Here is a 26673-nt window from a genome sequence, read left to right as displayed (position 1 = left end):
TAATGACACATTTTGTTTTGTTTTTAAATTTTATTGCCACCAGCATCATACAGCGCTGATATGTTTTTCATTGTCTCCTTGATCACAATAATCATGAATAAAGCCACTGTCAGAATGAATACAAAAGCTTTGTCTCAAAGCTGCAGTTTTTTTCTCTTTCTGTGAGAATAAATATAGAATACATATATATAGAATAAATAAAGAATTATAGCCTCATATGTTTAATCTAATGATGGATATTAGCATGAACAGGCAAAGATGATGTCTTAAAAACAAAGGTATATTCATGAATTTAAAAAAGTTTATGAGTGAGTCTATTATTATATTAATACATTTAAACATATTTCATCGTGTGTCTGTGTGAGTTTGTTGAATTTTGGGAGGGTGACCAGAAATGTCTTTGTGTGCTTGTCGGCCAGACGTTGAGTATCACTGTAGTACTTGCCTACATACTGTAACTGCAGTGACCAAATGTCCCAATTTGGGCAGGACTGTTGTGCATTTTGATCCTTTGTCCTGCGTCCAGCAACTGAAAAGAGCGTCCCACATTACAATAAACTCATAAAAATAGGTTAAATATAAGAATTCATCTTGTTTGCCAGTGTCTCATCTCTGTGGGACAGAGGAACCTATTACTGGCCAGAGTTCCTGCTGTGAGCTGTTATCTGTTGCACACAGTTTGACAGCCCAGCAGCTCTCTAATGAATGCTCACCGACAGTCACCTCCACAACTTTGAACATTTCTAAAATATGTTGTGTATTTTTTGCTGCCATTCTAATTTATACATGTATATTTTTAAGTTTGACACTTAAGGGTGATGTTTGCACATCAGTTTATTCAATTTGTTAAAATAAGCCATATTATCAGATGCTCATTGAATGAAAAATGGACTTTGTGGTGTCTTGGTGGACTGGTGTACAGCAGATTCATTAAGGGATCCAGTGCAGCATTTTCACTTTAGCAGTCACATTGCACAACGGTGATAAGCTACATCTTATGAGTCGAGAACCTCTACTGGTCTGATGTAATACAGGAGCACTGGAGCCTAAGATGAGATAAGATAAGATGAGCCTTTACTGATCCCCTGTAGGGAAAATTCAACCGTAACCTTTTGACGCAGCAGCACAAGGAAATGTAGTCAACATCAAAGAAAGCAATTCCCATAAATGCCTATAAAAATAAGATAAATAAAATAAAATAAAAGGAAACAACAATCTTGTGCTTTTAATGAAATAGTCCACCTTGGCCTAAATACTCATATTTAGATGTAAATACAACCCATAAACATTATTTTTACATAAGTTTGAAGTGTTACTTCTCTGACCAGAACAATGAATGGTGTTGTATGGAGCTCTCCGTGGTGCTGAAAAGAAAATACACCCATCTCCAGTGCGTATATCATTCACACACACACACACATACTGTGCATACAAATGTGCACAGACAGTACAGTCTTTTGCATTCATGCTATACTGTATAGTTTGGATATATTCTGAACATCTGCCTCTGTGGTTTCGATGCTCTAAAAGTATGAAATATTGATAAATATGACACCGTTTTGTTCCAAAATTTACACAAAGGACAAAACTGTGGTGGAGTGTTTAGTGTTGACACAACATAACCATGAACTGAGGTGCGCCTTCCTTTAGTTTTGCTGATGTTTCGCAAGCATTAGAGTTTTACAGTCAGTCACTTCAGTTTGCGTCAGCGTAACTCTGCAGTTTAATACAATTAGGGATTTTGCCTCAGCACAGCACTTTGAAAAATGTGCATAACCACAAGATAATAAACCTTTTCTACTATGTAACATGGTACAAACACAATGCCTGAACCAGCTCCAGTGAAACTAAAATTATTCTAACAACATACCACTGTTATTTTGAATAAAAAAGATGAGCTCACAGGAGAGATGTGATGCCTATCCCTCTGAGGAATGGAAATATATTCACTGCGATGTAATTAACATTTAGAATCGGAACCACATTTTTTCATCTGTGTTGAATGTTGACAGAGCGTTCCAGTCTTAATTCAGTTCCTATTCAGTCCTACTTCAGCCAGGGATTCATCTTTGAACAATTCATCTTAATTGGTTAATGCTCTGATCTAATTTACCAAACACAGAAAAACACTGCCTAGTGCCACAGTAACACCACTACATCCCTTAAATTACCAGTTTCAGTAAAACAACAACAAAATGTTATCAACTTTGAAACTCAGAGATCAATTTCACAGCGAGGAACAATAAAATGCTCAGCTGCCTGTGTGCTGTAAGCCGCTGTCATACCCCAGAGTGTATAAGCTGGAATTTTGCCTGTGGCTCGCTCTAGCTGTAATAATATCCTTAGTTAAGAATGCAGCACTCTCAGGCTGAAAATACATCTAGACTCTCTACTCCTTCCTCCTTCCTTTCTTCTTGCTTCCTCCTCTTTTCACCCCGCTCCCCTCCCCCATCCTTCTCCGCCTGCTAAAGCCGACTGTGTGCAGCTAGAAAGCTTAACTAACTGGCAAATGACTGTCTCTCCATGCCTCCTTATCTACAGGATAAGCTGCGAGGTTATTTCCATGCCATCCAGCTCATCAACAGCCATGAACTATCAGCTCTTCCTTATATGCTGAGGGGGGGAACTGCATGCTGATCTCAACTCACTGTCTACAAAGATGCACCGCCATGCAGCTCTCATTTCTCACGTGTATGCCTGAAAGGTCGTACAGCTGTACTCAAAAGCACTTGAGTGATTCCAATCAGAATGAGACAGAATGGAGATCAGATACAGCTCTGCATACAAAAGTGAGATTATTGTAGCGTCTGCTTCCTGCATATGCCTCTGACTTTTACCTTTAGCCCCGACGACATGAATGTCCTTTGTCTAAACCATGATGCTGTCATACTGTTCAAGCCACTGTGCCACTTCAGCAGCCCTTAATAAACCCTGTTGCCGAGCTTTCTCCTTCTCCCAGAGTAGCCTGGAAGAGGATCTCCAGTTGTTATGGAAAATGGGGAAGGCGCTAATGAGATCCACCCACCATCCTCTCATTGCTCCCTCCTCGTTTCCCATCCAAATTTGAACATGAACTTCTCAGTCCCAGTGATTTGTACAATTCTCTGCATTGATTATTGCCTTGGACAACTTGATATTTTGCGAAACGCTACATTTTTTGCCTTCACACTTTCTGTCTCTAGCTTGCCAGCTCTTGCCTTGCACTGTATAGGTGATGTGAAATTTAATCCCTATACCACCAATACCAAAGTAGCAATCTCTCCAGCCTCCGTCATATATCATGTCTTCCATTTTACCTTAATCTGGTGTTAAGGTTAGTTTGCTAGCTGACAGGCAATCAGCCTCCCCTTCCACTCTGGAGCATCTGCAGACATGATAGCAACCATAAATACAATGCAGATAGAGCAGAATGAAAAGATAGAAAGAAACAAAGAGAGGGAGAGAGGGAGGGGTGACAGGTACAGATAGAAAGAGAAAGAAAATACAGAGAAAGAGAAGCAGGAGATAGAAACAGATAAACACACAGAGGTTTATACAAGCTCTGGCAGACAGACAAAGAGAGCAACACAAACTCCCTGGGGCAACGCTGGAGCTGACGATGGAGAGTGAGAGAAGCAAGGGTACAGCTGAGTTGTCCGTGGAAGAAGAGACAGCACAACCAGAGAAGAGAGAGAGAGAGAAGTGTGAGTAGGAGTGGAAGGATTGGCAATTAGGGAAAGTGGGAGAGACTATTGGAAAGGGATGACCTGATGGCAATGAGGGGAAGATTTACATTGATTGTGGGAAGACAATTTAAATGGAGGCTGTAAGTACTACTAGATGGGAATAAGAGATATCAACCGGTCCTGAGTTTTTGCCTACATAATTACTTTGCTGCCAAAGTAGATTTTTGAGCAGAAGAGTGACTGAAGAACAACTTGATACATGCCAAATTAAAATGGACAGACCAGCTTCTGCAATGATTCCCCAGCATTTGGCAGGTGGTGGCTCATGTTAATGTCAAGCTGTGTGCGAGCTGAAAGAATGAGATAGGGAGGGCGGAAAAGAGAAGCTGCTAAACTTGGATGAAGCAGCAGAACAAACACTGGAAAAGGAGAAATTTGGACACAGGGGGTTCTGTAAAGAAAACAAGGTTCGAAATTGGCAGCGTATGAAGTAATTTTTGCCTTGGGAATATGCAAGGGAGCTGATTGAGTGACGGCCCACACTGAAAATAATAGGACTTTATGTTTGTCCATACTTTAAATAGGGGAAATTATTCAGAAGTAGAAAATATACAGTATCTGTGTCAGCCAACCAGATCAGAGACTGCTCAGTAGTATTGCCAGGACCTGCAGTGGGCCTCAGACTTAAGAAACTACAATGTATGAATAAAATAATAATAATAAAAAAGTGAATAACATGGATGGATTCCAAAGGAGTAGGACTGAGTGTCAAGCCTGGGAGAAATTTAGAGTGACAGGGCAGGAGTTGACAATAGAAAAATTAGCTGCACTGAAGAAAAGAGAAGATCAGCAGTTTGGAAAGGTTGAAGAAAAGAAAGAGGGGAGGAAGAGAGGATGCTATCACAGGCTTTGCTTTATCTCCTTGACATTTGATGGATTGGTTAGCAATGATGGCAGAAATTAATACCTTGATTGTAACTGAATGGTGACAGCTGAGAACAGATGACAGTAAGAAGGAAAAGGAGACAGAAAAGGGGAGATCAGCGCATTAGGGAATACACAGAGGATATTTACGTAAAAACAAATTAACACATAGAAACAATTAGTTGCAACACTACATTGAAAAGAGCTGTCGTATAATTCATTAGAGATCTCTGCAATGGGTTAAAAGTCAGAGAGAGTAACCTCTATCTGTCCAGGCAGATGAAGTGATCGCCTCTGATTTGACAGCTGATTTTCCACCTGGTGATCCCTGACCTTAACTCTGCTGCGCCTCAGGTTGGTTTGTCATTGCTGTGTGGCTGAACTTTGTTAAAACCCACAGAACTTTATTTTAAAATGTGATGGCGACTCCAAGTTTTCCAAAGATACCAAATATGATGATATATGATGTAGTTGTGCAGCATCTTGAGTTCCAATATTCCACTCTTTGTAAACGTCATGTAGCTTCAATGAAGCATTTAACCAGCATATACAGAATATGGATGTGACTTTGCTCTACAAAATGAAAAAATGAATGAAAATGTTTTTTTTTTTTTTTTTTTTTTCTGAGGGGACTATGTGGAGCTTCATGTCTCTCCAGTCCCTATGGCAGAGCTCACAACAGTCCATGAGATCAACTGCATTTAGAAATGCCAGGATACAAGACTCAGATGTGGAGAGCATCTGCTGCATGCACTTTTTTCCAAGCTCTTTTTATGTAACGGCATTCTACTGATAGGGCTGACTCAACCTGACAAATTCAAAACCACGCGTAAATTATTGACTAAATTGGGAATTTAACTGAAGAGTTGCTGTTTTCTCCCTTCTATAAATAATTTTGCGATCGGGCTGCGCCAGAGGGGCCCTGAGGCAAATCTCACCTGGTCATGGTCTGCATTCGCACAAGTATAGGATAGCACACCTCCTTCTACACTGGCAGAAAATGAGCATGCACATAAAATCACAGCCTTGTAGCATACATGCTATTTATTGCAACCTCTGTGAAAAAGTGATTGAGGATGTGGGAGACTGAGAATGTGGTGACAGTTGTATAACCTGAATGTGCAAAACATTAGGGACGTACACTGATGAGGGTAATCCAGGTTCAAGCCTTTTTGAAATCAATACCAATTGGAGAGTTATGAACAAGTTAGAGAAGAATTAATAACTGTGCAAAAGCAGCTGCAACTCAACATCAGGAAGCTGTTTCTAATACTTTGTACATTCAATGCATGCATGATGTATTTTTTACAAGGACGGATACAACCACAATGACAATGCCTATTTTCAAGCAACCTTTTTTAGCGATTTATTATAGTATTTAGCTGATACTGCCACTTTTCAGCACACATGCTTGGAGCAAATTGGTACACAAAGGATTAGGTGACCTTTCTCACTGCTGGTTGGTACTACGGTGACCTCTTTGAGACCTGCAGCCTATAAAAGTGCACATGACTGAGAATAACCTGCCATTTCAGCTTGTGTCAAGAGCTGTGTTTCTATGAATTGATTGAATCCATAATAGAGATTATTTTAGTGTAAAGGGACTCCATTCATTTGTGCAGACTAAGCAGTTTAAGCAGTCCTTCAGGGGAAAAAACAGCCCACTCAGCACAGCTGGAGAACATTGTGGCCACGGGTTAAAAGATCAACTGACTGTATTCCTCGGAGCCACATATTTTTCGAATGTTGCCACTTGAGAGATGAAAGGAGACAAAGGTTAAAATGTCATTCGATCTTCCTTCTCTGTGTACCTGAGAATATATAATTGCTCAGTTTGGACTCCCCTCCTGACCTTGCATCTTCCCATGTGGCCAAAGAAAAAGATATGTGTTGGTCCTTAATGGGCACAAAATTCCTGGTGGTTAAATATTGTTCAAAAATGTCCCTTTTACTGCATCACTGCATTTGAGATCATTTTTAATTGTTTCATTCATCATATTGATATTCCTTGTGGCCATCCAAACTGATCAGTTTAGCATATTTCTGTCTGCTTGCTTGGCTTTTCCTTCACTCTTAATTGCCACCTTGTTTCACATTTCTTCATGTATAATAACTGTGAATAAAGGCGTGAAAATTCTTTTAACCTCCAAGTATTACATCTGGGAATGTGTAACCCCTCTTGAGGCACCATGTTATTCTGCTATGCATGGTCGAGGGCAGCCTGGTACACTGCTGCCATCTGTGGTTGAAGCTATGTAGCTCAATTAATGAGACACTAACTGCATACAAACACTTGACATCACCTCTGCTGTTCTCAAAATCCTAGACTTCACTTTTGCTTAAAACAGTTTCTGTACAAAAGAAAAGAAGTGTTACTGATGTATGTAATATATATATATATATATATATATATATATATATATATATTTTTTTTTTTTTTTTTAATAGTATCTGCACTGAAGTGGGGGTGGGGGTGGTAGTAATAACAGTATTCCTCAGTCTATTATGCATCACTTTGTATGTAATTCCCTTGCTCATTTTGTCTCTACAGTTTTTTCTTATTTATTTATTACTTACTTAGTGTTACATTTTAATGTTTACTGAATATTGATGTGCATGGTAATTTTACTTAAGGACAATAACCACCTACTGAATGGATATTTAATTGCCTCATACTGTATACCACTGCATCACAGAGGTGAGGAAAATAACTAACAGATATATATAAACGTGTGAGGAAAACCATATTATCTAAATATGGCAAAATACGGTAAAGTCCTGTCTGCCTCAAATGAATAAATATTTCCCTTTAAAGACTATTTGCCCTGTGTTTGATAACTGTATTATTGTCTAGTCTACTCTATCAGTGCCTGTATGGTTGATCAACTGATACAAATATTTAAGTGCACCACATATTGATGGCAATTTTCATGGCAGCACACTCACCCCCTTTTCATTAGCCAATGGTAAAACAGTTTCCTGGAGTGTAATTCACTATTTATTTACAGTAATTTATTACATCCGTGTCTGGTTTTACTTATAAAACAAAAAGTAATGAACAGCTTTGGTTCTAGCAGACATCCATAATAGAGATGTACCCTCCGGTTAATGAAGTAGCACTGTATATGGTGTACTGCATATCAGATAGTAAGAAAAAGTGCCCAATGGACAACAAGAAACCAGGCAGCAAGTTGGAGAGACAAGACGTAGAGATCTGTGGCCTCCTGTGGAATAACACTTCTTTTCTTAAAAACCTGCCAGGACAAACACACATTATGGCTCTCTGTCACCATCCATTTTGTCACTGCTTATCCTGGTCAGGTTCAGGGCAGTGGCACGTGCCTCTTACCGAACTTCTAATTTGCAACATGATGTATTTTAATGTATTTATGCTAATCTCTGGCAGCAGCTGTTACAAACAGTTATAGAGCCTAAGTTGTTTAGCCATTATTGCTATGACCTTAGTACTGTCCTACTTTTTTCACCTGCCCAGGAGCTCTCAAAAGTTGGCTGATTTATGTTTAACATGACTCTTTATGAACTACAGAAAAAGGATGAGTGAACAGACTCCTCCAAGTGGTTTCCAGCTACTCTTTCAACTTAAACAAGCAGATGAGCCACCAATGTTGTCATACTGCCTGCTCAAATGTATACTTCCAAAAACTCATTATCTTACCCATGAGGCAAGCTGAAATGTCCTTCCTGAAAAAAATAAATGTATTTACATTATAGAGATTCTCAAGTGAAAACCCTTACTTTTGTTAATCTTTATAAAATGTATGGATTACAATTGTACTTAAGTCACTTAAGTTAGTTAAGTAGTTAAGTTAATCTTTAAATCCTTTATTTCATGTATTTCATGCCTGTACCTTTGCACTTTGCTTTGTAAATTTTGAACCTTTGCTGTATTTTTGCTTCTCTGTAAAGCACATTGAATTGCCGTGCTGAATGAAACATGCTCTATAAATAAAGTTGCCTTGCCTTGCCTTTAAAATTCCACCTTAATACAGAAATGTGAAGATTACAATTTTCTGGCAGTGAAAGTTTTATTTCAAGCTTCCAAGACCTCTACAGTTAAAAAAATTACCAGTACATGTCTGTTTTCCTCAGTTAGCTTCATCATCTGTAGCAGTCTTCACCTACACTAATCTGCACATCAACAATTTAAAACGTATCAAAATCTAAAAATTCCCAGTTATCTGAAAAACAAGGCGATTAAACACTGTACACTTCTTGTTTTGCAATACTTTTTTAAGTTTCCATAGTTTAGTTTTAAAACATAGTGGCATTTTTGTAGGTTTTTTGATTAGACATCGGCTGCAGACAATGACAGATCAATAACAGCAAAAAGTAGATGAATTAAATGTGAAATGAACACAAAATTTGCAACAGTATTTGACAATAATGACATTCTGATATCACAGCAAGACAAAAATAAATGCCTTTATCTCTGAAAATATACTGTCTGATGCCATTTCCTCAATGAAACTTAAGGAAATTGGAAACGTAAGTGTATGAATTATATATGTAACTAGCATCCAACTTAAGACCCCGATAGTAATATGCACTGATACTGATGAACTATAAAATATGACATTTTAAAATATAACTTTAACAGGTCAATCATTCAGACAGCCACAGTATCCTATTTTTTTTTTAATCCAGTTCCAATTCTTGGCTTGAGTTGAATAAATATTAAAAGTCCCATTTCTGTTAAATGCCATGCATTATTAAAAAAAAAAAAAAAAAAAAAAAGGTCAAAAATGGGTGAAATTCAATAAAATGCAAATGCTGTCTCTCTTTACAAAACAAACAAACAAACAAACAAACAAAAAACCCAACATTAATTAAAGGTTGCCAGTGAGAGCTGAGTCCATGAGGTCATCGTCTTCATTTCGCATGCACACTGGACTAGGCCGGGATGGCCGCTCTGAACCCAACATGGACAGCGATGAATCTGAGGCTGAGATGGGTGACCGTGACCAACTGTCCGCTTTCATGGGATGCGAGGATGGACCCATGGACATGGACGACTTCTTTTTTTCTTTTTCCCTGTCCCGCTCCCTCTCTCTGTCCCTCTCCCGCTCCCTCTCTTTCTGCTTCTTTTTCTCCTTCTTATGTTTCTTGTGCTTCTCCCCTGAGCTGAGCGGAATGGAGCTCATGTAGTCCTGCGGGGGCAAAGGGCGCATGGTCTGATCATCATCTGAGCTGGGACTGTTCTGGTGGGACTTCTCAGCTACCGAGCTGCTGCCCGACTCACTCTCACTGTCGTGGTTGAGCGGTGTATATCCAGGTGAGCGGCTGTGACTAGGGGAGGAGCGGTCATGTTTTGGGGTTGAACCACTGAAGAGGGGAGAAGCTTTGAGGCTAGAAAGCTGGGGGCGCATGGAGTCACTAGACCCTTCGCCAGCTTTCTGTAGGGTCACTTTGGCCTTGATGCTGGGTGAACCGCCATCTGGTTTACTGATGATAATTTTGGCCAGACCAGTCCCACTGACCCCTCCTGATTTTGGGTCCATCAGTTTCTTATCCCCACTGTTGCCCCCTGACACAGACACTTTGGCTTTTGCCTCTTTATCTGACTTTTCCCGCTTGTACTCCCCACTTTGGGAGGACATGGCATGCTTGGAGGGACCCATGTTAGGGGCTCCACTGCTAGGTACATTTCCAGGACCAGAACCAGGACCAGACCCACCACCACTTCCCCCTACCGGTGGACCGACTTCACAACCATCTTCCCCGACTCCTCCTCCTCCTACACTCTTTAGCTTATCTATAACTGCCGTAAGAGAGGGTTTCTTGTTGCGGCTAGGAGACTTGCCTTTGGCATTTGGGTTGTTTGCATTGTTCTGAGCAGCTCCTCCGCCACTACCACTGCCCCCTCCACTGCCACTTCCTCCTCCACCACCACCACCTCCTCCTCCTGAACCTCCTCCCCCTCCACTTCCTCCTCCACCACCCCCATACTGAGACTGTGAGCCTCCTGAAAAGGACATGGAACCAGACGATGATGAAGAGCTGGAGGATGATGAGGATGATGCAGAACCAGAGGAAGAACTGCTACCCATTGGCTTCTGGGAACCCATCCCACCACTGGAAGAGGACTTAGATCCTCCGGAACTGCCACTTCCTGAGCCCATGGGGGATTTCGCCTTGGAGGATGGAGGGGTTCCTGGAACTTGGGACTGCTGCATTTTCATAGGGGAGGACAACTTGTCACTAGAGCTACCAGAGCGAGAGTGAGATGGAGAGATGTTAGGCTTGATACTGGGATTCATGAGTGACCCAGGAGGCTTGCCCCCTTGAGGCTTGATCTTGTTACCACTCCCAATTCCACTCCCACTGCTGCCTGGCCCAGACATTCCATGTTTGGTGATGGGAGAGGACCCTGGTTTGCCAACACCCATTCCCTGAGAGGATCCTTTTGACTGGGACGGCACACCTCCAACACCTACTCCCACATTCCCTGGCTTGGAGCTGTTACCCTGTGTCATGGAGCCTTCCTTGCTCTTGATCTTCCCAGAAGAGGAGGAGGAATGAGAATGGTGGCTTTTGCTGCTACTGGTCCCCCCTGTCCCACCTGTGCTGCTAGTGGCTGAACTGCTGGAGGTGTACCCCCCATGGGATGAGGTTTTCCCCCCAGATAAAGTCCCTTTGGGGATTTGAATTGTAATTTTGGGAATGGGAGGGGTGGCACCACCAGGAGGAGTCTGTGATCGCCCAGAACTACCAGGAGACTTGGAGCCTCCCCCACTCATGCTTCCTCCAGAGCCTGAGCCACCACTAGGAGGGGTGTACGGGCGTCCCCCTGAGCTGTGGGAGGGGGACTTTCCATCAGGGTCCACCTTCTTGCGTTTGGGGGGCTTCTCTTTTGACTTCCCCTCACTAGATGGGGTCCTGCTACGTTTGACCTGTTTCCCCTCTGTCGAGCTGCTGCCACTCATCCCAATCCCAGAACTGCTCCCTCCACTGCCTCCATTCTCATCCTTTGGCCTCATGAGGCCCGGTTGTTGCTGTTTCACTTTGGCCTCTGAACTTTTAAAATCACTGCTCGTCCCTCCCAGGCCCATCATGAGGGGGCTCTGTCCACCTCCTCCATGGGATGAGTGTGAATCCCCTAAATCTGGAGCTTGCCCTAAAAGTGGTTTACCCCCACCACTGTTGCCTCCAAAAACCATCCCTATATCAAAAGGGTCTTTCAGTGAGGGTTCAGGGGTGCTCTGCCCATGTGGTGTGGGATTCTGAGGTGTTCCTGATGGGGTATTCTGCTGGCTGCTCCCACCAAAACCCTTGACCAGGTCCATGTCTCCATCAGCACTCGGTGAGCTGTCATCAAAGTAGCCCTGGGGGAAGCCATGGCCTGAAGTCAGCAGGTCAGGGTTGAAGTCAGCAGCATCAGGAAAAAAGTTGGTGGAAGAAGAATCGCTGGTGGGTGTCGCGGCAGTAGCAGCAGCCTCAGCAATCAGGTCAGCAGCATCTGTGAAAGGATTCTCGTTGCTGTTGGTATTAAAAATGTCCGCTGAGTCAAACACCGCACTGCCCTGGCCTGAGCTGGACGAATCACGAATAGGGGTGCCTAGGGGGCCTCCATCCTCCCCACCACTGCCCATATGGTGCTGACCGTGGCCCCCACTACTACCTTTACCTGTCTGCTCAGGCAAGTCTGACAAGATTTCGGTAATATCAGCTCCGATGCTATCAGAGCTAGAGAGGCGTACCATCCGAGGGGGTAGAGGAGCCTGCTGTTGTTGCTGAGACTGGACATGAGACTGTGAATGATAGGGCCCACCAGGGCCTGAGGGCGGAGTCCCACATTGGCTAGGGGCTGGGGTGATGCTATGGGGAGTGTCTAAGCCATCTCCGGGCAGATTGACATCAAAAATAGGATTCTGGGAGGCATCAACATCCATAGAGAAGAGTTCACGGTGGAAATCATCCTCGTGAGTGGCTTGGTGCTGATGGTGGTGCTGTTGCATTGACGATGTCTGCTGTGTTTTCATGCCCATCCCACTTCCTCCACCACCACCACCAGCCCCAGGCATAACACCACCCTTTTCTGTCCCCCGTGGGCGTTTTTTCTTCCCTTTTGTACCACTTCCAGGGCAGGCCCCACTCATACCCTCTGTACGTGGTGAGCCAGATGAATTCTGCCTCTCTAATGGACTGGAACCATACAGTGTGGCAAAATCTTGAGTGGGATTGTCTTTCAACAAGTTCATCAACATTGGGTGATTCTTGGTGTTGCTGGCAGGGGAGGAAGTTGGAGGTGGGGTCTGGTGGGGTTGTGAGGGTGTGTTCTGGGAGCTTGGACTAGAACCTACACTTCCAGTTATCTGTAACAAACTGGTCAGGATGGGATTCTGGGTGACTTTGCTGTAATCGTCTGAGTGGCCCTGACCTTGTTGTTGCTGCTGATGTTGTTGTTGTAACTGTTGCTGCCCTGTCACCCCACCTTGACCTAGGCATTCTCCTCCTCCTTGGGCTTGCCCACGGCTCATTCCAAACAAAGAGGTGATGGGACCTGTAAAATTTGGTCCCCCAGGGGGCCCTCCCCCTGTAGGTGTGTTGCCCCCTGTGAGCCCAGGCAGGCCCATAGGATTGGATCCATCACCTGTAGCCATGTTGTAGCTGGGACTACCGGAAGGTGGCAGGTTATTTTTTACCATGATCTCCACTGTTTCTGCAATGAGCGAGAGGGCTGGTGTGTCTGCCTGGATGGTCTCGGCCTTCCTTCGGATGGCCCGCATGGTCACAGGGATGGACATGCATCTGAGGACAGAGGAAAATAATACCCTGAAATGTTATTAAAAAAAATATATAACACTGATAGCTACAGGAAATCTCAATGTGGAATATATCCCCAGAATTACCTTTCAAGAGGAAATGAATGAACTTACCTCTGGACCACTTTGGTGATGAAATCATCAGTACAGATCAGAGCATCTGACAGTCCCTTATATAGCTTGCAAGCCACCTGTCTAGAGTCAATCACCTCCATTACCACTGGAGGAGGAGGTTAGACAGGATAGAGGGTTCAGGTTAGTGTCAGACTGACATGAAAACTGATTTAAAAATATATATATATAAATGGTGTCTATGAAACCTTCTGTGTGTTTCTCTTTGCAATATCAGCAAAAAGTAAAAACGTAGCAGTATTTGCAATTGAAATCAAGTACTGGATGACAGCTGCAGTAATGAGAGCTTGCAAAAGTATGTGCTCACCACAGACTAAGGACTCGTTGACAGGGTGTTGGAAGGAGACACTGAAGCTAGAGTCAGTAAGAGGGCACACCTCAAACTGCAGTAGGCCTGCACTGTCTGAAGCAACAAAAGCAAAGACATTACAGTGGTCATTTTTACTGTATATTTAATAACAGTCTAAGCTAAATTTGAATTCAGTGTTCATCCATCTGTGACACCTTGGTTCTCAGTAGGTTCTGAATTAACAAAAATCAACAGACAGATGTTATTTGACTGGAAATAGATCAATAACAACTGACTCATTCAGATCACTGATTTATTAATAAGTTGTCTGCTGCTCACCCTCTTTGATGGAAGTGCGTTTCACACAGCTGGCAATCAGGGTGTTGTAGGCTGCCTGGTGCCGGATGATATCAAGCAAGGCTGGAACCTGGGCTGGATGGCGGAATGGGATTTTTGATACCAGTGCCCCTTGGAGGGAGCGACCATCCTGTACCGGGGCATCACCGTTCAGGAAGTAACAGTGCTGCTGATCTGGCAACAACTGAGAGGGGAGCAAGGAGAGGGTGTGTTCAGTCAAGTTTTCTGTATAAATGTATTATCTAATACATGCTAAAAACGATACTATCTTAAGGATTTAAAGTATATTCATAGTATTAATACATAATCTATTAAATTAAATATATATTTATGCATACACATAATTGTTTTACAATATTAGGGGTGTAACATTTCTGAGTGTAACAGTCTCAAGTCGTAGTTCTGTTTTCCATCTTGTGAACCCTGAGACAGAAGATTAGAAGTCTGCTGTACAGAGCTCCACAGCAAACTGTGGAGCACATGGAGTGATAATTGCTGTGACGTAAACATCTTGTTGCCATAGTTTGCAACCTTGGCAGCAATATGGAGCAAGGGGGAGAGGCAGCCCCCCTCAAAAAAAGGAATAAATAAATAAATAAAATGAGTGAATGAATGAATAAGAGGAACGAACTGAAGTGTGGCTCAAAAATCAAGGTCTGAACCAAACCATGGATTTGGAGAATCGCTACACCCCTATACAGTATGTATGTATGTATGTCCACTCACAGAGTAGAAGTGCATGTTGTGTGAAGGCGGTGGAGGGGAGTTCCCCTCTTCAAGGAGCTGGAGCTGGCTTTGGACAATGAGCTGGTAGAGAGGAGAAAGGCTAGGGGAGTTTTCAAACACTGGAATCCCTGGGGGGAAAAGGAAAGAGGTTGGAGTCCAAGTAACACATACAACAAAAACTCAAAAAGACCATGGAAACACATGATTTCATTTTGCTGTTGCCATGGTGTGGGTGTTGTGAAGCCATCAGGGCCTGTTCGTACCTGGTATTAAGAACCATCCTGAGAATTCCAGATACAAGCTGAAAGCTCTAAGTACAGGTATAAACAGCAGAAATACGTCCTCAATACGTCCTGAGTGATCAGATCTCAGGACACATTCAGAGGTGGTCTGGGATGCTTGTGTCTGCATCACATTAGAGGTGTAAAAAGACATGTGTGCCAGGACGCACTAAAGGACTGCCTACTAACCTGACATCCTCTGTCTTGTCCTGCCAAACAGCTGACACCAGCCAGACCGTCATTTTTCCAACAGAGAAAATATCTTACCTGACTCTGCCCAGCAGCTGCACTGTCAGCTGATGGATCAAATGCAAACTGAAGTGCAAGTTGGCTATAAAGCAGCTGGTTTATGAATTAAAACTCCCCTTAAAACATGTATTCACAACATGCAGGTTTTTTCTTCCATATGAAATTTGGAGGCAGCGGCATCACTTAAATTTTGTGCACCAGCGCAATTAAACACATTCTTTCTAACCCTAGGCACAATAGAGTTACTATAGACATACTACAAAATAGTATAGCAGCCGTGGCCGTGTGTACGTGGCGTTGCAGGTACTACAGGAATACCACAGAAATATTACAGGTTGATTTATCCACCTAAACAGAGAACCCTCTCAGACCCACAGGAATAATTAAATAATCTCAGCCTGAACGTGATCAGGACAACCCTTCACTCTCTCTCTGAAATGATACATGTTTATTTGCATATAAAACGGGAATGTGAGATCCGCATACAAGTGGACAGAGACATATTTGGAGACGCATGTTAATACAAAGTGTGTATGGATAGACGGACAGCTGTCCACTTGTGTACAGATTTCTCAGGCCAGTTGTTAATACGAGGTGGGAACAGGCCCTCATAGACTAATTAGGCTATACAAACAAACTTGAGTTTGAGATCTTTCCTGAGCCGCCACCGGACTTGCAGGTTCGTAGTAAAGCCATATCAATGAGTGTGATTGTTACAATAAATGGCCTGTGTTATCTTTAAAATGTAAAATAAAATACAGCCTTCTTGTGAGATTATAAAGCATCAGCCATCGGAAAAAAACAAATAAATCTTATGGCTCTTTGTCTGACTGATTCAATCAGTCATTGAAACCCACCAGTAGCACTGCCCATCCTCTGAATAAAAGACAGCGAGAAGGGCATGGGGCGATTCATCTTGAGGAAAAAACAGGCCGGTAGGTCCACACAGTTGGAGTTGGTCACTGAAGAAAAGGAGGGTGTTCTGAAACACATACAGCATAAAGACATCAGTTGCGCATCTTTAGGTAAAACTTCAGAAAATTACCCTGATAAAATAATCAGTATCTTTTTACACAGCAACAGTATGATTTTGTGAAAAGATCCCTCTATGTTATTTTATTCTTCCCCAGGAATTTCTCTCTTACAACATCATAGAAGTCACAGAATTATGGTTAGGATATCTCTGACCCTTGCACTCCTTACCATAATTGCTAGTAATTTTTGTGTGAATTCAAGAATAATCTCCTTTTACAATCACAATTAGTCACTGTTGTTAAGACTGTCAGCTCAACACTGAAAATGTAAATATATTTTCACTTTTCTGAGCAGGTATGGTGTGAGGCAGACCATCTTACCCCTTGTTGTCCACTGGGTGGGATCCAGTGATGAGGGGAGCAATAGGGAGCTTGTAGACTGAAGAGGTGCCCTCAACTGTCACAGACACACTGACACCCAGTGAGCGAGGCACTGCAAAGACCGTGCCAGCGTATCCAGAGAGAAAAAACAGAGGAGAGCACATACAGGCATTGTCAGTGATCAGACTTTGTAGAAAATAATGTGGTTGGTGCCTGTTTTCAGTTTGCATTCTGATATTTCTTATGGTACAGTATAATTCCATTTCCATTACCTTGATGCACTTACCATTAGTGTCTGTCAAGTTGAGCTGTGTGCCCGTTCCCTCCTCAAATATGTCATATGGGGACACATAACACTGAAGAGAAACAAGATGGCCACCACTTCTGGCTGTCAGCAGGCCCACACTGCCATGAAGTATCGTCTCCACTGTATTAGCATTGGTGGCTAACCTAAAAAAAACAAAAAAACAAAAAACAAAAAAAAAAATATAGCAATCCCCCAAAAAATAATAATAATGGATGACTTGCCTATTTGGCATATGATAAGTTGGAGGTAGTGGAGGTAGTATATGCCTCATCCATTCCATATGCTGGCATATAACAACAAACTGTGCTATGCTGAATCTTGAGGGAAAGGAATATTGAAAAAAATGCAAACAGACCTAAACATGTGCATCATCTTGGTTAGATCAAGCTCCAGAGACTGCAGTGCCAGATACATCTTGGTTTTCAGCTTACTGGAAGACAGAAATGTTGTGAGATTATTAGTTACAACTGGCCAAAAACGAGACATTAGTACACTGAGAGGCCTTCTGGGGATGCACATGTATCAGTGTTTCACTGCAAATTCAGATTTCAAACACTGACCTTTATCAGTAGCCTTACACCCAAGTAAAAATTGGATCTGTTACTTTTTCAGAAACACACTATATTCAGAGTCTACATCAATAAAATAAGTTGATTTGGGATCGTGACACAAACATAATTAAGATATAATCCATTCTTCTCCACTCAGAGAGACCTACCATCATCCTGTGTGTGAAATCTCTAAGCTTTAGCTTTAACTTTGGACACATGGATCTTTGACATAATTTATTGTGCAGGAAATAGTCTTACACTGACATCCAATTTTAAGCTGGTACTCACTTGTCTCCAGGGAGCTTGTATAGATTGACCAGGCCCTTCAGATGTTTGGAAAACTCTTCAAAGTTCTTCTCCCTACAGAGAGGCAGCAAGAGGGGCGGTTTAGATGGTTGAGAGACTGATTTCCCACAGGTGTATGAATCACTCCACAAAACAAAAACAAGATATCCAGCACTCTATTTTTTATATACTATAAGGGACTGTAGAATGGTCCGTGCAGATCTTTCTCACCTTAGGTGTTGAATCAGCTCAGGACAGCTCTGAAAACAACAAAGAATAGAATGAAACAAAATACTTAGGTGGCAACAAACATGGCTGTAAAATGAACATCAAAATTCAAGGGCAACAAAGGGTTTCATCATGTTTAACAAAATATGCAAATGTGCAACAGAGAAGTCTCAGCAGACCCAGGAGTGGAAATCAACAGTGTGTAAAACACCTGTCACAACCTTGCAGCTGCACAAAGGTGCATGCATCAAAAACGTCCAAAAGAATGAAGAAAATGAAGCCACTCTTGGTGACAATTTAAAGGATTACTATTAAATATAAACTTTAAAACCAACACATTACAACTTCATCAGTTTTGTCGGTCTTAGGACTGATGACTTTGTTCCTAACCGCATCAGCTTCATGCCAGCATTTTATTAAATGTTAGTAAAAGAAAATGTGTGTCATTTCACAATTATTGTAAATAAAATAATTCTTCCTTGTTCAGGTATCTTTTTTCTGAACCCTACCTGAGTCACATGTAAGCACCTGTAATTGTGGTGACTGTACCACAGTGGTGGAGTCATAAAGAAGTTACACTGACCGCAGGGTTTTCCCCGTGATGAGCCACCTTGACGTCTACTAGCTGTCCACTGGTGTCCAGCTGCACCTCCACATAGAACATGTCTGATGTGATGTAGCACTCTGTCCCAGATGGGCTGAGGTGGGAGCCCAGCCTGACACATAGACAGACAGACAAACAGAGAAATCAGTTATTCCCCCAATACTCGTTAAATGCTGTGAATATAATCCTTCCAGCACATATCCTGTTTCAGCAGAGTGAATTCAAAATATTCCTACATGCATCAGTATGCTGAAGATGGCGAGATGCTAAACAGCTTTCCACGTTTTTAGGGCCAGGCCCAACTATTTTCAGTTATGAAAATGTGTCCTTTAAGCTAACATTCAAACCTAAAGTGGTTAATTAGAGTCCCCCTCCTTAGGGTTAGGCTAGAGTTTGGTTTGGCAACTAGAAACTGGTATACCATGGGGACAGGACAAGTTTGGTCAATCATCTGACACAATCTGTACACAGCACGCCCAGACAACTAATATCAGACTAAAAAACTTCAACAAATAATGGGCTAGTAATGTGTCTGTTATCACAGGTGCATGCCCAGACACTGTCAACAAGTCCATCTAGTGAAAGAAATCACACTTTGGTCAATAAAACATTGTCTGAAAACTGATCTGTGTTGTCATTTCAGCCTTTCAATCAACATTAATATACAGGGTAAATGAGTAGTGTGGCAGCATATTCATTCATGTGGGCCATCTGCACATTTAACATCATTGATGTGAAGTCTCCACTCACTGGATGTACTTTGAATTGCAATAATTAACCCATGCTTCAGGCTTTGGTTGCAATGTCTAGTTAAAAATGTTTAAAATATATTTTTGAACAAGTAGGCTATTATTGATAAGTATAAGAGTATACTTATTATTGATAAGAATAAGAGTATAAGGGTAGAAATCTTAAGTATTCATAGCCTGTAAAACCTTGCACCAGCTCTTCAACTTACTGGGAGGACTGTGTTGGCATTAAAGTGGTTTTAGTAATGGGACTGATTACAATGGTATGCTATTTAATCTTGTGTTATTTAACAAGAGTAAGAGTCTGGATGTTGAGGTCCTCCGTGTAATAGGGTCAACATCCCAAAACTAACTTTACAGGCTGCATCTGTGTAATTACAACTATCTGGCAGGTCAATAGTACTCTCTTGCCTGAGTTATTCACTAGGTTAGTCCCACACAACACACTGGTTATCCCTACAGGCTCGAGAAGGCAGGGGCAGTAGCTTATGCAGGTTGTTTATTAGGACAACACTATCTTAGGCTATGTTCAAAACTTAAAATGTGTAGTAGCATGGAAAGGCGTTGAGAGACATAATTAACAAGAGTAAGAGTCTGGATGTTGAGGTCCTCTGTGTAATAGGGTCAACACGGGTAAACTGGCAAAGCAGCATGATACTGTGACTGGCATCATGTTCAACGAGACTGTAAACACATCTGCTTTTCATGTTGTTATCCGTATACCAGAACATTCCTTGGCCATGTGTGTGACAAAGGTATTAGACTACACTTAGACTTGCACTCAGCCAAATTTTTGACCTCAACCTCAATTTGAAAACAATGGCCAACAGGACAGCTGGGCATTCTGCTTTACATTGGCTTGCTCAGCACTCCAGAAAACAAGCCACTTGGCCCCAGTCTTCCATGAATTTGGAGAAAATCTGTCATCCAGCTGAACAGGTTTCATCTTCCACCAGACAGACAAATCATTCTCTCAACCCAGTTACGTATAATGGGAGCAAAGGGGAGAGAACTTACATGTTTTGGCGAGCGATGGATTCAAGCCGATCTGTCATGGAGGGCAAAGATGACACTGAAGAGGGGAGGCAGACAAGAGGGGGTACTTAAAAAAACATATATCTAACAATAATGACAATGATAATGTAGTTGGCTTTAACAGTGAGTAATCTGTGGACCAGTGCTCCCACAGTCCATTAAAATAATGTACCTTCCATTTGAAATCAAAGGCAAAATTCAAGTGATATGTGTTGCGGTCAATCTGAGATCTTTAGTTGGTCAAAATAAATGTGTTGGGAAAAAAAAAAAACACTATCAGAACCACTGGCCTTTTGGATACCTTGATGTTATCATTTGCGAAGAACAATGCTGAGCTGATAATTTAAGTTGCAATAAAGTTTCTTTTCCCCTGAAGTGCCTAGTGATGGAAAATATGATGGTGTCCCGTTAATACAGTTAGTGTGGGACACTCCATCTGCAGTATGCCCTCCCTTGTGCCTCTGTCTTTTGAGTTGGCAGTCTCACCTTTCAGCGCTCTCTGCAGGGTTTCCAGACAGGTGAGCAGGAGCTGGTGGCCTGCTGCATTCATTACACCGCGTTTCTCCTGGGACACATTGTCAGAAAAGTAAGAAGTAAGAGGAGAGTCAAGGAAAGATAAAAGTGCATATACAGCGGGGTTCAATGTTAAAAATTTATTCCACTTGCTCCATTGGGCCATCAGGTCTGAGTGGCCCTTGTATATTGTGACTATCCCAGCAGACAATAATTAAAATAATCACGTTGATACCTAAAGAAATGTACTGTTTCAAATTTCTAATAGTGAATATACTGTACTGTGATACATATCATTGTCAACATATGAAAGGATCCATATTGTGATAGAAGATTTTGCCCATATCACAAAACCCTAATTATTATGCTCATGGAGCCAGTAGAATCCATAAGCTTTTCTGTAAATGTCACCAAGTGTGAAAGGAGAAACAAGTGCAAATTCCTAAGGCTGGCAAGTCTCTCAATGCATACATCTTAACAATACATTACTGGGACCTGTGTCAAGCAGGCTTTGCCACCAAGCAGGCTCATGGCTACTGGTTCATCATGAGCATCAAGTGTGTTTCTTCGGGCTGACCAGAATGCTTCGAAGCTTTGATCGTTACTATGGCAATTGACGGCCAAAAAATAAATAAAAATAAAAAAATCAGTATTCAAATAGTTGTTGTTTTTTTTCTTTTTAACAGGGGACACTGTGCATTTTCTCTTGATGCAACAGACCCACCACAGCTCTGCCACAGTCCATCCACACATGCTTCACAAAAGCTGGAACCACAGTCCATTCTCCATAAAGCGGTGACAGCAGATACACCCCCAGATTCAGAACCCCCGGGAAATGTCTCACCCTCACAGACAGGACAGGAGACACTTGCTGCTCCATAATATCAACCTGTGTGCCAGAGTGTGTAACTGATGGGAACACACACCCCTTTGGCAGTTAGAAGCTACTGTTGTCATACTGTCCATTTTCACCTGAATGTGATGCCCACTGAGAAATGGAGGAAAGCGCATCAGGGCGAGAAACACTGCTAAGAGCTCCAGATAATTTATGTGGGACCGCTGGAGACTCCTGCTTCAGAGACGCCCCACTGACCATTCCTCATATATTCCACAATAGCCTGATAAACTCGCATCTGTAGTGACTACCTTCCAGGATAGGACAGTGGTCACCGCTCACCCCCTGTAACAGGAAGGCTGGATATTGCCAGCGATGCAGTTCCCTTATGCCATGACAGTTACCCTTCAATATGTCCACCCCCTGTTTGTAGCAAAGCTTTGAATAACATTGAATAATTGCTGCTGAAGTTTCAAAGACCAAAAAAGGAATCTGGGACAGACCTAGTGTTTTTGATACATTTAAGTGTTTTTTAAATCTGCCAGGTTGATCGACATTACATAGAAACACAACTCTTTGACCAACTGTGAAGGAGCAACCAATCTGATGGATGAAAAAAACTACAACAGAGGAGGGTGGGCCAGATTACCTGGCCCAAGTCAGTGCTACAAGCATACAGCTCTGCTTGGTGGATTCAAACACACTTTCTCTGTCAGAGAAAAACAGGTCTCTTACCATGGCCTGACGCACCACCTTGCAGGTCTCCTGCCAAGGCCGTGAAGCATTATGCTTGGCGTGGAGCCTCTCCAGTAGAGCAGCCATGCGGCTCTGTTTCTCTGCTTCTGAAAATATAGACACTTTACATCAGACAAAATAAAAATACAATACACTTTCCATACATTTGCTTTCGGGAACGTCTTATTTTAGGAAGATATACAACAAGATTTATGTGAGCTAATTTAGCACCAATGTTCCCTTGAAAATTCTTATAGAAGTGTGGGGGGTCACAATGCTCATTCCATATATTTACAGGAGTGTGGAATGAGCTTGGATGAGTGGTGTAGCATTCACTTTTCCTTGCACATTCAACTCAGAGGCAGCCTGAATAAGAGCTTTTCTGTACTCCTAACTGAAATTAACAACCATGATTTGTTGCACTGAATTTGTATTTAGCTGCTGAATGGGACCTGCAAATGCTGCAGCCCACATCTTTGGTTACATGTAATGATGGTGTGTTAACAATTACATGTTATCCTCCTTCTGCACACAGAAAACACTCTGAACAAAAGTGTTAGCCAAATGGCTAAAATGTACGTAATGTAAATACAGTGTTTCAAAGAAGTTGACAGTTTACTTATGATTTTTTTGGTGGTTTCATTAGGATCAATTACTTGTCTTGACCTACCATAAGATCAGTGTGTTCACTGGTATTCAACTGGTTAATAGTGCCAATCTTGGCACTACACTATTGTGGTGAACAGATTTACATTTATAAATTCAGGATTTTTTTTATAATCTATGTTAACGACGTGCCGTGCGACATTTACTTAACTTGCTTTGATAATTCTTAATATAAGCAGTCTACACCCTGAATAGCAATGACAATTATTTGCATGAGTCAAAAAAAAAAAAAAAAGAAAGAAAGAAGATAAAAAGAAGAAAAACGCACTGCCATATCCCAAAACTAACTTTAAAGGCTGCATCTGTGTAATTACAACTATCTGGCAGGTCAATAGTACTCTCTTGCCTGAGTTATTCACTAGGTTAGTCCCACACAACACATTGGTTATCCCTACAGGCTCGAGAAGGCAGGGACAGTAGCTTATGCAGGTTGTTTATTAGGACAACACTATCTTAGGCTATGTTCAAAACTTAAAATGTGTAGTAACATGGAAAGGCGTTGACAGACATAATTAACTGTGCAGTACAACTAAGGCTAGCTAAGCTTTAGCTGCGCTCTTTGATCACCGAAGCTAGCCAACTAACCACAACAACAAAGTGCCAAGTGCCAACAACTTGTGTTGTGCGAGCTAAAGTAAATTAAGTTAAGCTGGGTGTGTTAACCGAGATGTGTATTTACAGTGGCAGCTCTCTTACAATTTCAATCTAGAAGATATATTTACTTATACAATGGTTTGCGAGACTTAACGAGCGTTAGCGGAGCTACATAGCAGGGTAGCTAAGTGTTAGCTTAGGTTAGCCTAGCTTGCTTTGATAATCCTGGCCGTTACGGTACAAAAAAAAACTCTACAAAGAGACAAAGTCACACTGTTGGCATTCTTACCTGTTACCTCTTCGGTTTTAGTCCGATCTCCATGAGGTTGGCTCCCTCCTTGCTGGACTGAGAGAGTAAGTTCTCTGGCTGGACTACTGCTCTGCATAGAAACCCCTGCCGTCGCCGCCATTTTTGCTTCTCTCTCCACCCCCTCCTCTCCGGGCTTCCGTACACTGTGCACCGGACACAATATTTTTTCCCTAGTACGGCGAAATCATGATCGAATTGACTTACGTTCATTCTCTTCAACCGTCCCCTAATTATTAGTCATAATCGAGTTATGCCCAACCCTAACCTTAATCCACACATACCCATAACATGAAAGAATAAGCAAAAATGACCACTCAAATTGTAAAACAAAATAACTTCGCCATCCTAGGAAAAAAAAAATAGCGCACCGGACGTGTTTTGAGCCTGACGCTCCTCTCGCTTTACTTGCGTTTTAGACGCCAAAGTCCGAGTGACAGTAGAAAGTGTCATGTCGCACCCAGGGTCAGATTTCCGTGTTTGACTTTGCGTTTGTAACTGTAGCCCTTGCATGTAACGGCTTTATCTGGCCTGACATTCATTTACAAAGACAATTATAAATAAGGATAAAGTGTTATTTAATTGCCACACTGCTCACAATACCAAAATGCAATGCAATAGGGGTATCATGTCCGTTCCCACATCTCTTCGAGATCAAACTCTCTGGAATCTCTTGCCCATTAAAAAGAGACAATGGACAGATGAATACTCCAGATGGCGTGCGATCGCCGCAAAAGTAAATGATTCATGTTTTGCCAAGAGCAACTGGGCGCCAAAATCCAAAGGAAGGTTGAAATAATTTACATGCTCATACACCTCACCTAATGTTAATGCATTTGAAAAGCTGAACAATGCATCTTAACAGGGTGGTGGTTTTTCCTACAATTTGTATTTTGTACATTACTGATAAAACAATTATAGTTATCATTACATAAATAAACAATGGCTGTATGAAAATACTACAGCCATGTGTGTGTGCGCGCGAGCACACACACACACATACACACACACACACACACACACACACACACACACACACACCTGAGCCTTTTGGACAGCTGAGCCTGCAGCGATGAGTGCTCTCTGGGGAGGATTTTCCCACCAACCATTATGACCTGCGTAAGAGAGGGAGCAGAAGTGTGTGCATGAATACATGTGCATCTGTGCATATGCAAAAATATATTTGTGAACACGAGTATACAACCATACACATACACAAATGCGCACACACACTCACACAAACACATTCACACACACACACACACACACAGGAGATGGCTAGACAGCAATGGAAATGGAGAGGGACCAGATTGGCATCGTCTGAGACAGTAGACAGACCCACAGATAGACATGAGAAAAGAGGGGAGGTGCCGCTATGTAATTGATGTGCCCACCAGGAGCTTTAGCTGGCTGCCTGGCATGGAAGAGGAGGTGGGCACCGCTGCCAAGACAGCAGTAGGAGAAAGGGAAGGGAGGCCCGGGCCTTGGGGAGCACAGTAGTGGGCTGAAACCATGCCCATCAATCAGGGGCTAGTTCACCTTGCCATGCCAAGCGGGACCCCCCTCTGTGCCGAGGGAAGGGGTGGCACAGGGAGTAAGGCTGGCACAGTTGCTAAACCTTCCCTAATCCTCCTAGTGCGTGTATCATTGCCATGTCCGAATGGCATACTGTACAGTGGGCAGGGCCAGGAGTGAGGTAAAGAAAAGGGCGTTAAGCCACTGTTTTGAAAGGAGTGTCGTAGCATCTGTTTAGTCCGTTTGGTACAGACTCATGAAAAATGGCATGAGATGTTATTCATATTTCCACTATGATTTCATGCAGTCCACCTAAAACAGAATCCACTCATCATCCTGGAGAGCTCATTCTGTGTTTGTGAACGTGTAGCTCTTTTCCAAAACCAGAAAATTAAGGCTCTGCTCCACTTGATATTATCAAGATTGATTCATTGATGATTGATTGATGTACTTAATTATCCCCATGGGGAAATTCTGCTTATGGTACAAGCATCTAATGCATGCAAAAACACTGTATCCTATAAAAGACATAGAAACAGCCAGATACAAGATAAAAAATTATGCAAAACATGAAGCTGCAACATTAACAGAGGAACTATTCATTTATATGGATACAAATATGCCTGCCATTATTGTTGTACCAGTTATTGACTGAAAAATGTCACACCTAACCATAAAAATACTCAACATTGTCAACAATCTACTGCCTTCATTAGATATCTAAAGGCTTTTTAATGTCCATAAGACTTAGAGGGGGATTGTCATGTTAAAATTTGTATAATATTGAATTTCTCATACAAAATTCTTAACAAGCCACAGTACATTTTGAAATATTTTGTTTTATGTTACTGATTTTTGTCTTATAATACATATGTAGGCTAACACTGCCAAACAAGGTGACATTTTTGTGCATAAAGCACTAAATGTCTCGCCTCTGTTTTAAGTTGCATTGTAAAGTAGCACATATTTATTAGATTTGTCAAATTTT

General features: G+C 42.1%; 1 protein-coding gene across 1 annotated transcript; it reads right to left on the bottom strand.

Annotated features, from left to right (window-relative positions):
* Positions 1-8604: 8604 nt before the first annotated feature.
* Positions 8605-24273, bottom strand: med1 (mediator complex subunit 1). Its single transcript, XM_030077821.1, has 16 exons — positions 24153-24273; positions 22604-22710; positions 21007-21085; positions 20503-20557; positions 18716-18848; positions 18136-18164; positions 17908-17979; positions 17424-17498; positions 17048-17211; positions 16762-16873; positions 16264-16388; positions 14877-15004; positions 14133-14334; positions 13812-13907; positions 13487-13592; positions 8605-13358 (listed from the first exon to the last, which is right to left on the bottom strand). Exons 1-16 carry the CDS (start codon positions 24271-24273, stop codon positions 9437-9439), a joined length of 5526 nt encoding a protein of 1841 aa, XP_029933681.1. The 3' UTR covers positions 8605-9436.
* Positions 24274-26673: the final 2400 nt, after the last annotated feature.

This window comes from Myripristis murdjan, chromosome 19 (assembly GCF_902150065.1).
Source record: "Myripristis murdjan chromosome 19, fMyrMur1.1, whole genome shotgun sequence".
Classification (NCBI taxonomy): domain Eukaryota; kingdom Metazoa; phylum Chordata; class Actinopteri; order Holocentriformes; family Holocentridae; genus Myripristis; species Myripristis murdjan.
The sequence above is the reverse complement of the archived record's forward strand: the minus strand, read 5'-3'. Positions and strand labels throughout refer to the sequence as shown.